This window comes from Xenopus laevis, chromosome 2S (genome assembly GCF_017654675.1).
Source record: "Xenopus laevis strain J_2021 chromosome 2S, Xenopus_laevis_v10.1, whole genome shotgun sequence".
NCBI classification, from domain to species: domain Eukaryota; kingdom Metazoa; phylum Chordata; class Amphibia; order Anura; family Pipidae; genus Xenopus; species Xenopus laevis.
The window spans coordinates 79,289,522-79,306,327 of record NC_054374.1 but is presented as its reverse complement, the minus strand read 5'-3'; the positions used below and the strand labels follow the sequence as shown (position 1 = coordinate 79,306,327).

The window sequence follows — 16,806 nt, the reverse complement described above, 5'->3', positions numbered from 1 at the left end:
GTCTATCACCCTTTAAATAGGAAAAAACGCCAGCGTTTTTTCACCAGCGTTAGCCGTTTTGCCCTTTAGTAAATTTTCCCCCATGTTCTCTCTCTCCATTACTTTTCGTATTAAGAGGCCAGAAGGATGGGAACAATTGTAATGTACATAATTTTCCATTATTATCAACATAAATTGCTGTACTGAAACCTATATACAACTCAGATGTCTCATTTCTGAGAAAAGTCAGTGGACTAAATTTCCTATGTGTGACATCATCTTTGTCAGGTTTTTTCTTCCAAAATATTCTTACTTGTACATTCCAGTAAGTGAATTTCTGGCATTTTAAACAACATTTTAAACAACTTTCAAACATATCTTTATCATACATTTTAATTTCAAGAATGAAAACTTCAGACCATACCTATAGATCTATAATTAACAAACTCTCAAAATCACCTTCTGCAATTTATGTTGTATCTTTTAAAAAAGTTACTCTGTTTTTACTGTCCTCAGTATTTTATCCCCCCCCCCACACTCTTAAATATATGTTGTAGTTTGCATAATGCATTTTGGCAGACAGTTCCATCTTTGTTGTTTCCAGATTTATATTCCCCACTACTCGGTTGGGAGCTGAAAGCCAGTTTAGCAATTTCCTTGATGGTCTAGGACCTGCACAGATTGTGGGAAGACAAACACTGGCTACACCCCCCATGGGTAAGTACTCAGAAAAGGGATGTGCTTGCATATTCAATAATAATTTAGGTTCATAATTACTTTTTTCATAGGATGTATATGATTCATTATCTTCACCACATACAGCACAAATATTGTAAAACAAATGCATACAAAAATGGGAAAAAGGAGGAGAAAGTAATGGACTGTCTAAAGCTACATAAAAGCTGTACAGTTTGTACAATGTGTACAGTAAAAAAATTTTCCCCACAGACTTAAGCAGTATGTGTGTGTGTGTGTGTGTGTGTGTGTGTGTGTGTGTGTGTGTGTGTGTGTGTGTGTGTGTGTGTGTGTGTGTGTGTGTGTGTGTGTGTGTGTGTGTGTGTGTGTGTGTGTGTGTGTGTGTGTGTGTGTGTGTGTGTGTGTGTGTGTGTGTGTGTGTGTGTGTGTGTGTGTGTGTGTGTGTGTGTGTGTGTGTGTGTGTGTGTGTGTGTTTTTGTTAAAAGGTTAAAAGTTAAAGGTCCATTTTTTATTGTGTAAGCACAGATTTAATGGGGCAATTTGGAAATGATCGTTCTGTGTTTTATGTCCCATTAATATACTGTAGAATTCACTTCACAATGAAAAATAATGCAAATGAGGCTGATCCTTTCTCTTTTTACCTTCTACCACTTTTTTGCCAGAACCTTGGGAATGACTGCACAATGTAGAGTATCACTGGTTAGTGCAAGGAATGTTACGGGGATCAGCTTTCCAATTCTCCTCATATTAGCTTACACCAGACATCTTTGCAAGTACAATTCCACCATTTACTTTCTGACAGCCTTTCCTCTGCATATTGTGTCCTATGAAAATCTCAACAGACTGCATAATACCAGCCTTAGGGAAGGTTTTCTTATCACCACACCATGCAACAGTTTCCCTCACAGCTTAGTTCAAACCCCGTTTTCTGCAGGACAGTCCCGAATTTGACAGCTAAGCCCAAGTTTTTCTTTGATACAAAGTTTGGCAGAGAGCCCAGAACCGTGAGCAGCTGCACTTGGATACTTGTGTAACAATTTAAGATAAGCAAAGATACAAATGTAACTATTTAAGATAAGCAGGTCTCTTGGGAGAACTAAGACTCAAGCTTAAAAGGCAATTTCAGCTTCATTTACAAAACATTTTTAACACATAAAACATGGCCATAAAACTCCCAGAAATGTGTTCAAACTTTCATAACCTGCCAAATTTTGTAAAATGAACATGGTAATTAGGGGGCGTGGTCAAAACATTTTGGGGATCTACGCACACCTGATGTTTTTATCCCTCGTTACAATTTTAAATGTTGGGGGTATGTAAATTTCTGTTGCCGATTGAGATAGAATATAGAAACCGCTACTCTGTCAGATCTTCTTGCATTTATTGTATCTATATGCATTTTGTACCTCATAATTTGGCTCTGTTTATTTTGTGATCAAGATCACAGATTCTTAGCTTGCTGTTCTCTTCTGTCCTCTAATGGTAATACTTGGGATAACACACTGAATGAATACATTTTCCCCCAGAACCATTGCCTAAATAAGCTGTTAGTGTCAATGTATATTTATTTTGAGTTAGAAGCTAGTAAACACTAGTAAGTTAGATGAACAAATATAAAGCTCATTTGAGTCAAAAGTAGGAAGTAGGGAAAGAGACCAAATACTTGTAGCCAATAAGGACAGACAGAGGAAGGTGTTTCTTCTGAGGGGTACTAAAACAATTTCGCTCAGATCACACAAGTCTACAACTTCTACAGCCTAGGGCCAGAACTAGGGGGAGCCAGAATAAGCACCTGCCTAGGGTGGCATGGGGTGAGTGCTGGGCCCTAGTCTTGGCTCTCTTGCTCCTGAGGCCCTAGTCACTGTGCATGGGCACATAAACAGTGTGTGTGTGTGTCTGGCTGGCTGGGTTGGCCCACCTCTGTGAGCACCAGTCTGATTATGTAACTAATCATTTATGCCATTTAGTCAAATAGCATAAATGCTGCACCTTGTCTCTTAGGTATTTTAGGGACATAACCTGGGACAAAGTCTGAGCTCAAGTACAGTTTTAGGCCTTGGCTGATAATGGCATGCATTGCATACTATAGCAGTTGCCCCTTCCCTTTTCTATTGTTTCTCCCTTGGCTGCTAACCAAAATCACATCAAGCAATGTAAGCAGACTCGGTCATGTATCGTATGCACTGACATTTCTGCTTACAGTGTAACATCTCTTATCCCCTACTAGGACTGCAAAATGTTAAAAAGCTTTACAAGTATACATTGTTTACAAGGAAAACATGCAGATATTCTGTTACAAAGCAAGTGTGGGGGATTTAAAGCTGTTCTGAAAATGACAGTGCTAGTGTGAGACAGATATGGTGTCACACTGTTCTCTTTTCTGTGATTCCTTGCTGAGACACGCAGCACCTAACTCAAGTGTCACTCTCACCTATATACCTCACCACTGGGCCTAAAGGAGGTGCAAAGAGACACTAATATGATACCTCATTGTGATCTTCACTTTTTTTTCGAAAGGTCATAATACATTTTATTACAGAAATTAACCCTGAAACATTGAAGTACAGTACAGAATAGAATAACATAGAGTTCTAATTTGCTTCATAATATTGACATAACCACAACTTGTTAACCCACTTAATTGGGTACTCTGCATGAAATTCATCGAGTTACACACAAGTCTAGATAAACATGAGTCTACATAGCCATTCATTTTAAGGTTGCTACACTACTGAATATAATTGCAGATAGCCAAGCTCCTGACAGTATAGCCACAGACAGTATGGTAGTAACGCACTTCCAAACAAAAATCGATAGCCCAGGTGCATATAAATATACAGTATAATCATTTTAGTATACCCCTCTTGGCAATTTGTCTCTCTTCATTGCAGAAGTTGGATTTGACAGCTGACTGACATTTAGGATTAATACTGTGCCTAGGCAAATTTAAAATAAAGGGATCGGCCATCATTACATTCACTATATGCAATATGCTGCTTCTTTGTAAAGGTTTTGATAGTGTCAGTACCCGTGTGAATTTGCTTGGGAACAAGATATCTTTAACAAGACAAGGAATGGTATTAAAGGTAGCAAAAGAGAAGCACAAAGCTGTTGTGATTGAATCTAAACCATAATCCATGGATGAGACCTAATCTACTTTTAGTTGATAGATAATCCACACTCAAATCCCCTTATCTCACTTTCCTCGGCATCTTGAGTTAAATGGCTATTCTGCTTATCCCACTCAAATGTAGCGTTAAATAGAACGATTGGATTTTAATAACATAAGCAGCCCTCAGCTAACATGCAGTCAATGTGATGTGGGTACATTCAATAAAAATAGTAAATGGAAGAGAAATATCCAGAATGTTTCATCTGTGACGAATGATACTTTTTATCATGTAACTCAAAACATTTAAGGTTCTTAAATATCCAAATCTTATAAAAGTTTATTTTCCCTTCCCGATCTGTGTTACCTTCCTAATGATAGTCCATCACAACTGAGCAATATGGCGACCAGTCTTAGCAAAATCTATTCTATTGGTGTATCCTTAAATGTTTTATGCTTATTTCATCTTTTCATCAGTGGATAGCTAACACTGACACTATCTCAGGTATTAAAGTCTCTGGGTTGTATCCTGCTGCCATCTAGAGGTGGATAATAAAGTGTCCCCTAATGTTACCACTACAGTTGGGACAATTAAGAGGAATGTAAAACCGAAAATACAGCCTAATTAAAGAAAATACAATTCTAAGCAAGTTTCTATTATATGTTCAGAGGGTTTATAGTTATTTAGAAATGTAACAGCAATTAAAAGCATATTTCTATCCTTTTCTGCACTGCTGTTTCTGACTCTGTAAAACAGTCTTGTGTGCCATTAGTCTTAAACAAAGGTTAATTCACTGTGTTATGTGACACATGTCCCCTACCATTACCACCTTTCCTGCTGAGAGGGATCATATCCCATATTACTTACTTATTTTGTACATTGTACCTTTATTTGTGGCTCTCTGCTGTCTTATTATCTCTGATAAAATAAACCATTTTTTCCGTACTACATTCTGGTGCATTTAGTGCATTCTGAAAAGGAACAGCTTTCTCATTTGCTGGAGCTGTGAATAGTTATTTTTAATGATTGAGTAAATATAGATATATTGAATTTATGATGCTTTCCTGCTATAGTGCCTAATCCCTTTACATGTAGTGACACCTAGAGGCAGACTAGAATAATTTCTGAGATTTTGTTGGTTTTTTTTGTAGTAAAATGTACTGTTTAAGGGGTTGATCACCTTTAAAATAACTTTTAGTATGATGTAGAGAGTGATTCTGAGACAATTTCCAATTGGTCTTTATAATCTATAAATACATTTCAGAAGCTACCTGGTTGCTATGGTCCGAATTACCCTAGCAACCTGAATCAAAAGATAAATAATAAAATATAACAATATCTATGTGTAGCCTCACAGAGCAATAGCTTTTTGGCTTCCAGGGTCAGTGACCCCCATCTGAAAGCTTAAAAAAGTCAGAAGAAGAAGGCAACTAATTGAAAAACTATTTTAAAAATGCTCATTCTGTAACATATTAAAGTTAATTCGAAGGTGAACTATCCCTTTAAAACTTCTAATAATGATAAAATTGGACCTTTGATAAATGGGGCTCCACATGATTATATAGTTTTATTACTCCTGTCAAAATTGCAAGTTAGATAAGATTTCCTTTATGCGGAGCACACAGATCTTCATATTAAAGGATGAAACGTATGGAAATAGTGTAATGCTAAAGCACAAATAAATTATGCAAATCTGTTCTAGGTGACAAATACACATTTGTCTACAATAATTGCACAAAAATTTGCTTGAACATGTGCATCAATATACAGGTATGGGACCTGTTATCCAAAATGCTCGTGACCTAGGGTTTTCCGGATAATGGATCTTTTTTAATTTTGATCTGCTAGAAAATCATGTAATTATCAAATGATCCCAATAGACTGGTTTTGCTTCCAATAAGGATTAATTGTATCTTTGTTTGGATCAAGTAGAAGGCACTGTTTTATTATTACAGAGAAAAAGGAAATAATTTTTAAAAATTTGGATTGTTTGGATAAAATGGAGTCTATGGGAGATGGCCTTTCCGTAATTCTGAGCTTTCTGGGTAACGGGTTTCCAGATAATAGATCCAATACCTGTATTTGTATCATTTATTAATTTTACACTTTAAATATATATTGGTTTCTCAGCACCTGTATATAACATATTTGTTGGCTTGGCAGCAACAATCTATCGCATGCAAAATGTTTTCATTGTACAGGTATCTAGAGAGCCATTTTATACGTATCTTATTACATTTACTGGTTTTAATACATTGTGCACATGTATATGGACAACAATCTCTTTGTGGTGTTGTCAACAGAATTAAAATGGCTGCATGATTATACAGTTAAGACTGCCATACACATCAGGGCCATGAGAGGAGGAGCAGCTTTTAAAGGCGCTTGCTCATTCCACGCTTCCTCATATGCCCCTTGGCAATGAGCAGAGTGGGTTACAAAATGACCCCTTTGGCCCGAATGCGCAGGGGCCCCAATGCTTCTGCGCCGACTTCCTGTTTTATCCATCGCCGACCCAGGACCAGGATCTTCGTGGGACAGCTTCAATCACAGCTTCCAGCTTGTCCCACGTCACAGAGGACGATCTGCTGCCTGCAACCCCCCAGGTTAGTGTTAACACACACAAAACACACACTTTTTACACACTTACATTTACACTTACACAAACTCACATACATTTTTGGGGGATCCGGGGGGTTTCACACATTTACAAACTCGCACACACACATACACAAACACACAACACACAATTTGCCTAGTGAACGCACACGTATACACACTTATACAGCTTTTTTATTTTTCTTACTGCATTATGGGTTGTTTTGCCAGAAAAAAATGTTGCGAATAGTGTATTCGCTAATCGCACTGCAAAATACCTTTTGTATGTTACTACCGTGATTGAAAATTTTGTCTGCTATATATATATATCCATTTTCGGGGTCACTGTGCGCCACATAGTTTGGTTTATCTATGCATATTCAGCATCAAGCATTCATATTTAGGATACATTTTGCTGTTACGTTACAAAATGTGGGGTATATAATGGGTTAAAATGCAAGCTTTGTGACTATTTTCCGAGATTTCATAAAAAGCGTTAAGTTTAGCATAGCTTTGCAATTTGGTAGTTTGCCGTAGAAAGACGTATTGACCCATTTTAGATTCTTCAGAATTTGCCCTTTTGGAAAATATATGGTTTTCTAGGGTCTCTATACTGTTAGGTGGTCTCATGGCACATAATACACATTCCGGGTGCTTTTATTGTAGTAGCCAGAGTGTCATGTGAAAATTTAAATGTTAAGTGTTACATTTTTGCACTATTTGGATTTGGGTGGTCTCTGTATCCTACATAGTCTGGTAAATCTATGCATATTGGACATCAAACTGTTTAGTAGACCCCTGGCATTCATATTTAGGATGCTTTATGCTGGCAGGCTACGAAATGTGGGATATAAAATGGGGTTAAATGCATGCTTTGTGACAATTTTCAGATATTTCGTAAAAACCGTTATGTTTAGCATAGCTTTGTAGTTTGGTAGTTTGCAGTAGAAAGATGTAATTACCTGCTTTAGATTTGTCAGAATGCATACTTTTGGAAAATATATGTTTTCTAGGGTCTCTTTACTGTTATGGGGCCTTATGGCGCATAATACACATACCGGGTGCTTGTATTGTAGCAGTCATACCTGAAAATCCATATGTACTATTTTCATTTGGGTGTCTCTGTATGCCACCTAGTTTGGGAAATCTTTTTATATCAGGCATCAAACTGTTCAGTAGACCCCTGGTGTTCATATTTAGCATGCTTTTTGCTGGTACAATACAAAATGTGGGGTGAAATGCAAGCTTTGTGATAATTTTCAGAAATTTCATAAAAAGCAATATGTTTAGAATAGCTTTGCTGTTTGGTAGTTAACAGTAGAAAGACATATTTACCGATTTTAGATTCATCAGAATCTGTACTTTCCAAAAATATATGGGTTTGAGGGGGTAAACATATTTTTCGGTGTTTTTACCCCACAAAAAATGCAGTAAATGTGTTGATTTTTCAGTAGCTTACGTAAAGTCCTGGACAATTTGGAAGTGCTAACTTCATATTGGGGTCTCTGAAATCCAGATACTTTGGTAAACCTATGCATAATGGGTATCAAACTGTTCAGTGGACTCCTGGCAATCATATTCATGGTGCTTTTTCTTGGTACCTAATACAGTGTGTGATATGCGGAGCAGCAAAATAAAACCTTTGAAGTGATTTTTCAGATTTTTAATACATTTTTATAAAAACTGCTACATTCAGACAAGCTTTGATGTTTGGTAGTTAGGAGTAGAGAGCACATAGTTACCAATTTTGGAATCAGCAGAATGTGTTCTTTTCAAAAATACCTACTGTTTCAGGATTTGGTCTTGGAATCTAAAGTATGCCATTTTCTGCCTTTGTGCTTTTAAAATTCTGTAATATACTGCCGGGAGTTTTTGCTGTACAGAAGTCCTAAATCTCCCTAAAACTATACATATCTGGTATTGGCATATTCGGGAGACACGAGGTATTCCAAATCAGTTGGATTTTCATGTGTAAAATGAAACATTTTTCTGGTATGAATTCATATATTTTGAAAAATAGGAATTTTAAATTTTTTTTGGTATTTAGAGCTATAAATCTTTTTGCAGAGGTGGAAATACATGAAAACTCATGGCAGATTTAGAAAGCTCAGGTTCTCCTGAAAAAAACAATGTACAGTTTTCATAGGTTAATTAAAGGTTTCCCCTCAGAAACTGCCCCTAAATTGAGAGAGCACAAAAAGTTTCAAAAACATCTGCTTGCACTTAAAGGGTTAAATGTCTCATTTTAAAACATAGCTCCTAGAAATTATTTTGTACCCAAATTTGCCATTTATAAAGTGCAAGAGATTCAAGATACTTTTTGACTTTCTCTGTGCTTTTATGCCCTGGTAATCAAAATTAAAACAATATTATCATTAATGTACCTTACTCTCCTGGGTATTGATGCCATTACAAAGAAATAAAAACAACAACAACACCATAATCTCTATCACTTCTCTGTGAAAGTTTTGCCACCCCTCATATGGGATTTATTTTATTTACAACACAATTTTCTTGCTGCAAATTGCTCTAGTCCCTTGGGAACAATATCCATCTGTAATTACCTTGTTACATTACATTTGAAAGACATAATGTCCTGAAGCTCAAAGCAATAACATCTGAACCAGAGATTTTTCACTATGGCTTTCTTTAGCGCCATTTCATTTGTTCCCCGTTGTTTATAATTGTCTTTTTTAACTAGAAAAATCAAGAATATTTATAAGAATATGTTTCCTTTTAGGTTATCCTGCTAATGTTATTTATTTTTTCCAAGTTGCTTAAAACAGCCTAGTGAAAAATATAGCAAAGCATTGTAAATAAATTATTACCCAAATATATGGTTAAGAAGAATAATAAATAACTAGGTTTTGCAGTACAAAAAATGCCATTAAAGGAGAAGGAAAGGCTAAAATTAAGTTAGCTTTATCAGAAAGGTCTATATAAATACACCAGTAAATCCTCAAAGTAATGCTGCTCTGAGTCCTCTGTCAAAAGAAACACAGTATTTCTTTCCTTCTATTGTGTGCACATGGGCTTCTGTATCAGACTTCCTGTTTTCAGCTTGAACCTCCAGGGCTTGGGCTTGAGCATGCTCAGTTTGCTCCTCCCTCTCCCCCTCCCTTTCCCCTTCCTCTTCCCCTCCTTGCTGTAATCTAAGCCCAGAGGTATGCATGAGCATAAAGAGACTCAGGCAGGAAGTGATGTCACATCAAGCTAAAATGGCAGCTACTATCCTAAACAAACAGAGAGAGCTTCTAGAGCTGTTTACTCAGGTATAGTAAACCATTCTGCAGAATAAATATACGGTAGTCTTACAGCTTGCACTATTGTGGCCAATCTATTGGCAATAAACTGCTTTGATAGCTTTCCTTTTCCTTTAAATGATTGGTGAGACTCTGGCTTTTGGATCAACTTACACATATAAGTGGAATAAGCCCAGCAAGGCAGCAAAGTAAATCATTAGTATAGTATAGCAGCTTCTTCAGATGTTGCAAGGCAAAACATATTAAGAACAACTGACTCTTGGTAAAACCCATTAAATAGGTTTACTGCTGCTATCAAAATTCCTAACTAAATAACATTTCCTTTAAAGGAACAGTAACATCAAAAAATTTAAATGTTTTTAAGTAATGAATAAATAATGTAGTGTTGGTAAAACGCTTCAGAAAGACCGTAGTAGAGTTGCTGAAGCAAACACACCACTTTTACCAGTGCAGGCCTCTGTATTATGTGTATTATGTTTTAATTAAAGGGATACTGTCATCGGAAAACATGTTTTTTTCAAAACGCATCAGTTAATAGTGCTACTCCAGCAGAATTCTGCACTGAAATCCATTTCTCAGTAGAGCAAACAGATTTTTTGAAATCTGACATGGGGCTAGACATTTTGTCAATTTCCCAGCTTCCCCTGGTCATGTGACTTGTGCCTGCACTTTAGGAGAGAAATGCTTTCTGGCAGGCTGCTGTTTTTCCTTCTCAATGTAACTGAATGTGTCTCAGTGAGACATGGGTTTTTACTATTGAGTGTTGTTTTTAGATCTACCAGGCAGCTGTTATCTTGTGTTAGGGAGCTGCTATCTGGTTACATTCCCATTGTTCTGTTGTTAGGCTGCTGGGGGGGGGGAAGGGAGGGGGGTGATATCACTCCAACTTGCAGTACAGCAGTAAAGAGTGATTGAAGTTTATCAGAGCACAAGTCACATGACTTGGGGCAGCTGGGAAATTGACACTATGTCTAGCCCCATGTCAGATTTTAAAATTGAATAAAAAAAAATCTGTTTGCTCTTTTGAGAAATGGATTTCTGCTGGAGCAGCACTATTAACTGATTCATTTTGAATTTTTTTTTTTCCCATGACAGTATCCCTTTAATATAATACACTTTGGTTTGTTGGTGTTACTGTTCCTTTAAATCTCCTCTCTGCTGATAGAATAAAATGTGCAGAAATAGCATAAGGCACAAGCACGAATAATATATGTGAATCTGGTCCAGGGGCATATACATATTTGTCTACAATTATTGTATTCTCGTATTATGCTATGTAATACTAGGGTTGCCAGCTTTTCTTGAAAAAAATACCAGCCTTGCTATATTTTTATGCATTTCCCGTATTAATAAATTGGGATCAAGCTTAATTTTTACCGGCCAGGCTGGTAAAATACCGGGCAGGTGGCAACCCTATGTGCAGGAAAAAATTTAATGGGCAGTAATGGCAGAATCCAATGTTTTATTGGCAGTAACAGTCTTATTTCATATCAGATATGTTTTACTGTATACTATAGGTCATGGATCCCCAACCTTTTGAACCCGTGAGCAACATTCAGAAGTAAAAGGAGATGGGGAGCAACACTAGCCTGAAAAATGTTCTTGGAGTGCCAAATAAGTGCTGTGATTGGCCATTTGGTAGCCCCTATGTGGATTGTCAACCTGCATTGAGGCTGTTTGGCAGTACACCAGGTTTTTATACAATCAAAAGTTGCCTCCAAACCCGAAATTCAAAAATAAGCACCTGCTTTGAGGCTACTGGGAGCAACATCCAAGGGGTTGGGGAGCAACATGTTGCTCACAAGCTACTGGTTGGGGATCACTGCTATAGGTGTACAGAGAACCTAAATAGATCCGAGTTTGTCTCCCAATGAATTCCTTATAACTGTGATGTGCTGAATACTGAATACTGAATATATGCTGAATACTTTACATTCCTTTATGAGTGGAGTTTTGTACTAGAGCATGCCACATTCCTTTTAATCAGGCATAAGAAAACCTTGAAGTTCAAAAGTATGTGAAACAAAACACCATCTTAATATGCAATATAATATGTTTAAAGCCAGATAACAATGTTTTTAGACATTACAAATGATCTGTGCCCATTGTTTTGCAGGGGATGTTCACATTGGTATAGTAGACAGAAATGGACAGCTGGAGGTGGTGGTAATACAGGCCCGAGGTCTGACTCCAAAGCCAGGCTCCAAATCTATACCAGGTACATGAAACAATAACAGGCCTAAACTGCCATTAACAGCTGTATAAAAGCTAAAGGGTTATGGTCATCAGAACTGTTTTACTATTACATGAGAACAATGTGAAGTTTTGTGCACTCTTGGAAACAAATGTTTTATTTTACTCCTTAAAGTGATAGTGACACCTCTAGTTTTGTGGTTAGATCTCTACTTTGATGGCAATAATAACTATTACGGTAATCACAGAATTATTGATGTAAACCCACAAATAAGTCAAATATTTTGTTTTAAAAAAACACTCCACTTCCTCATATGGAGAAGGATACTACTTCCTGGAGGGGGTGAGTACTACTGCTTTAAAGGGATACTGTCATGGGAAAAAACATTTTTTTCAAAATGAATTGGTTAATAGTGCTGCTCCAGCAGAATTCTGCGCTGAAATCCATTTCTCAAAGGAGCAAACAGATTTTTTTTTATATTCAATTTTGAAAGCTGCCCCAAGTCATGTGAATTGTGCTCTGATAAACTTCAATCACTTTTTACTGCTGTACTGCAAGTTGGAGTGATATCACCCCCTCCCTTCCCCCCCCAGCAGCCAAACAAAAGAACAATCGGAAGGTAACCAGATAATAGCTCCCCTCATTTTTTTAATGGTGCTTTTAACTTATTTTGCCTTACTTGATTATGTGTGGCCCTTGCCTGCCTGCCTGCCTGCCTGCTTTCCCTGCACAAACAGAATGATCTGTGCCAGGACTGCTTGCAAAAGCAAACTTTTAACTCCAAGAGCTGGATCGTTAGTGCAGGAAAAGTCAAGCAGGCAGGAAAGTGACACGCATATATATAACCTAGTATGAGTTAAAAGCACCATCTGAACGAAACCAAACCTGAGCAGTGTGGGAGAGGAGATTTTCAGAAAAAGGAGGCTCTTATTTTTTGTAGGAGTGCGTTTGAGATACGAGAAGAAGCTTCTCGTATCTCAAACGCACTCCTGCAAAAAATAAGAGCCTCCTTTTTCTGTAAATCTTTTTCTGATTGACAAGCCCCAAGGGACCATAGGAACATGTCGGAGTCCGGCACTCTCTTAAAGGAGAAGCGACCTATGTCCAATTTACATAGAAAGAGGTCACATTGAGGAAAATGGTCTTAAGGACATATAGGCATATTTTGATGAAGAATTCAATTATGCTAAAACCTAAGAAGTGTCACTATCCCTTTAAGGATATCACAGGTGACTGCAATGTAAGGCTACAGGAGGTTGTTTTAGATGCTTTATTGACTTATTTTGGGCTACTTTAAAGAGCTTGAAGGGGTGGTTACATTTTAAGTTAACTTTAAGTATGTTAAGCAACTTTTCAATTGGCCTTCATTTTTTTCTTTTTTTATAGTTTTTGAAATATTTGCCTTTTTCGTCTGACTCTTTTAAGCTTTTAAATTGGATCACTGACCCCATTTAAAAAACAAATGCTCTGTAAGGCTACAAATTTATTGTTATAGCTACTTTTTATTACTCGTCTTTCTATTCAGGCCCTCTCCTATTCATATTCCAGTTTCCTACTCATATCAATGGGTTGCTAGGACAATTTGAATCCTAGCAACCAGATTGATGAAATTGCAAACTAGAGAGCTGCTGAATAAAAAGCTAAATAACTCAAAAAACACAAATAATAAAAAATTAAAAACAATTGTAAATTCTCTCATTATCAACCTCTACATCTTTTTAAAAGTTAATTTAAAGGTGAACAGTCCCTTTAATGTGCAAACAACAGACTCTTTCCTTTGTGGCAAACAACAGGAGCCTTTTTGCTTCTGTGGCAGATATTCTCTAGGACTGAAATCATTATTATTAACCAGATAGGAAGGTTTAGTTAATGTAAAATGCAGTATTGTACTTATAAACAATATAAATTCAGGAAATTAAAGCTCTAACAGAAATTACACAGTTAACACAAATTAACAGAACACTTTTTTAAAGTTTGTGTTAAAAAACAAATTGTAGTTTAACGGCTCTCTACATAATGCTCTATGCTATTGCCCTAAAAGCAGGACTACTTTTATTGGCCTTTGCAAGAAAAGCATATTTCTAGATAGATCTATTCCATTGCTGCTATTGTCTATACCTTAAACTTTGAATCAGTTCATTGTCTTTATTTGCTTACTCTTTCTCTTGTTGGCAGCTCCATATATTAAGGTGTACCTGATAGACAACGGAGTCTGCCTTGCCAAGAAAAAGACAAGGACTGCAAAGAAAACTTGGGACCCTGTATATCAACAGGCTCTTTTGTTTGATGAAGGGCCACAGGGCAAGGTCGTACAGGTAAGATGGGCTTGTAAATCAAGTACTGTACTATATAGTGTTTTCCACAATATTTTAATGTGTTCTTTCAGACAATGCCATGAAAAGCGGTCTTACATTTTAGACAGGAATAAGTAGAATCGGTATCGTTACAGAATGGGTAATCTAGGGACAGACACAGAATAGGGACAGTTCATCTATTGATTTAACAGTGATATTGTTATTAAAATGTGAGACAGAGGCTAAAATGAGTGTAGATAATTATTTAAAGCAAATAATATCCTAGTTTCAGAGTTAGACTGTGTCGGCAGGACACAGATAAAAAAAACAGGCGGGCCCCACCAACCCAGACTCGATCCCTGCCGGTGGTCCCCCAGGCCACTGATCTACCTCCCCCAATGTGCTGAAAGTAGGTTTAATTTACGCTTGTGGGAGGTGGTAGAGCGGGTGGCGGTGGCCCCTGCACCCACCAGTCGTACCCTGCCTACTTTATCATGTTCTACCTGTTTATATGTAATACTCATGAGTGGATCTGCCTTGGTTTTGGTAATATATTCCATAGTAACAGCACCTGTGGTGGTTATAAATAGATTTGGCTTAATGTACCCAAAAGAGAGCAAAGGGGAAGGACTGCAGATTTATCAGTTTTGCTGGGATTGTCAGTGGAGATGCAGAAATACCTTCTGGATTCCACAGTTCAGTCGTTAATAAATCTGCCCTCAATGTTGCAATGTATTGGCTAAGGAGTGATCATTTTTGTTCTTCTGCAGGTAATAGTTTGGGGAGACTACGGTCGCATGGATCACAAATGTTTCATGGGGATGGCACAGATCCTTTTGGAGGAGCTTGATCTTAGTTCCTGTGTAACAGGATGGTACAAACTCTTTCCTACTTCTTCTCTGGCAGACTCAAGCATTGGTCCCCTCACCCGCCGACTCTCCCAGTCCTCCCTTGAGAGTTCCACCAGCCCATCCTGCACTTAATCAGTGGAAGACAACCTATTTATACTACCTTCCCCCCTTTATCCCACAGCCTAGACGATCACTGTCTCATCCTCGTCACAAAACTGAGGCTTGGATGAAATAAAAATCAATGTACCAGTCCAGTGCTGTGGGAAAGAACTTGAAAATCAGCAGGCTAGCATTGGCATGTGGAGCCCAGCTCCACTGCTACTGCACATATAAATTAACATGCAACTTTAGAGACTGTTATAACAAATTATATGGGAAAAGATTTATAGAATAAAACATACTTGGACAATTCAATCATAAAATAACTGATGAAACAGTTCCCTATTAATTTGTTTCATAGGGCAGTGGTTGTTTAATTCAGTTGTTCATGGCAACCACTGTTAACCACTGTTAACTTGTGATATACAACCAACATAGATTCTCCAAATCGAAGACATTCAACACGTCACTTTTCTTCTACAAGAGAAAAAAAGCACACTTATAGCAGTGACAAGCACACAAATGCTAACTCATATTAAATAACTGCACATATATTTACCCACAGTAACTGCAGGTGCCTGCTTGTTCTTTTTCCTAGCAAGTCAGTGCTCCGCTGTGACTGTTTTTTTATTTTTTGACCCATGTTCTCACCTCTTCTGCTTCTAACAAATTCCTTCTCATATTGAAAAAATAGAGCCAGACTGTACAAATCTAGCATCTATGATACTTTCCACTTTTTATTTAAATCAATATAAAACAATAGATATGTATGCAGTTACCTAGTTACACAAGAGAGTACTATTTTTTCAGGTTCGGATATTTCTTTTTAAAATGGAATGTAACATTTTCAGTGTGCAATCATAACTCTGACAATGCACATAAAGAGGTGAGGAAAGGAAGCATTTAACTTATCTACACCTTTCTTTTCAGCACTGATAAGCAATCTTGTTTTTGATATAGACATATAAATGCATGCTGCTTCTTGAGTGAATTCAGAACACATCCAAATCACGTATGTAACTCCAAGTGCATTAATTATAATTAGCTGCACTGAATATTTTAATACTTTAGTGCCACAAGGAACTTCAGATTGATTGTGTCTTTCACAGTTACCCAGCACCAAAGGATTGTATAAAATTAGCAACACATTTTACTACTAAAACATTAAACCAGATAAAGTAGCCAAGACTGCTATGACTATTTTATTTGTTGGTATAACCCCCAGCTGTAGTAGTATGGATCTGCTAAAGAATATTCCACTTACATATCAGGCAATGACATTTTTGAGTATTTTTTTTATGTTACCAGTAATAAGGACTGTCAAGGTTGAACAGGGAATGATCTAAGTGGAAAGAGAATGATTGATAATAATGTGGGATTAAGGGATGGGACCCGCCAGCCTGACAGCCACAGTCAATGAGCATACATGTAGCACTTGATCTCCCATGAGATCTTGTTTTCTGAGGGAAGTGTTTACGGTAACCACTCAGGGCTGCAAATTCTAGTGGATCAAAGAATGGAAAGCACCAGACAACCAGGAAAGAGAAGACCAGCTTGCCACCACAGTACAGGATGGTCAACTGCACTGACCAAAATAATTGACAACTGAATAGATTTCCTTTTGAGGCCTCCAGCCTCCTGGTAAAAGGATTTACCAGTTACTGTTAACATGAGTCTCTACGGAATTATTCATGGATAGCTTGCAACATTACAGCAAATAGA

The 16,806-nt window shown here is 37.3% G+C and overlaps 1 protein-coding gene across 2 annotated transcripts in view; it reads left to right on the top strand.

The window, feature by feature from the left end:
- Positions 1 to 16,251, top strand: part of rims3.S (regulating synaptic membrane exocytosis 3 S homeolog) — a 49,075-nt gene extending 32,824 nt beyond the window's left edge. For both annotated transcript variants that reach the window (XM_018249575.2, XM_041584027.1), the window contains exons 4-7: positions 584 to 696; positions 11,763 to 11,864; positions 14,016 to 14,155; positions 14,905 to 16,251. In XM_018249575.2, coding sequence (XP_018105064.1) covers positions 584 to 696; positions 11,763 to 11,864; positions 14,016 to 14,155; positions 14,905 to 15,117 — 568 coding nt within the window. In that variant the 3' untranslated portion in view covers positions 15,118 to 16,251. The remainder of the gene's footprint in view (positions 1 to 583; positions 697 to 11,762; positions 11,865 to 14,015; positions 14,156 to 14,904) is intronic.
- The last annotated feature ends 555 nt before the right edge of the window (positions 16,252 to 16,806 follow it).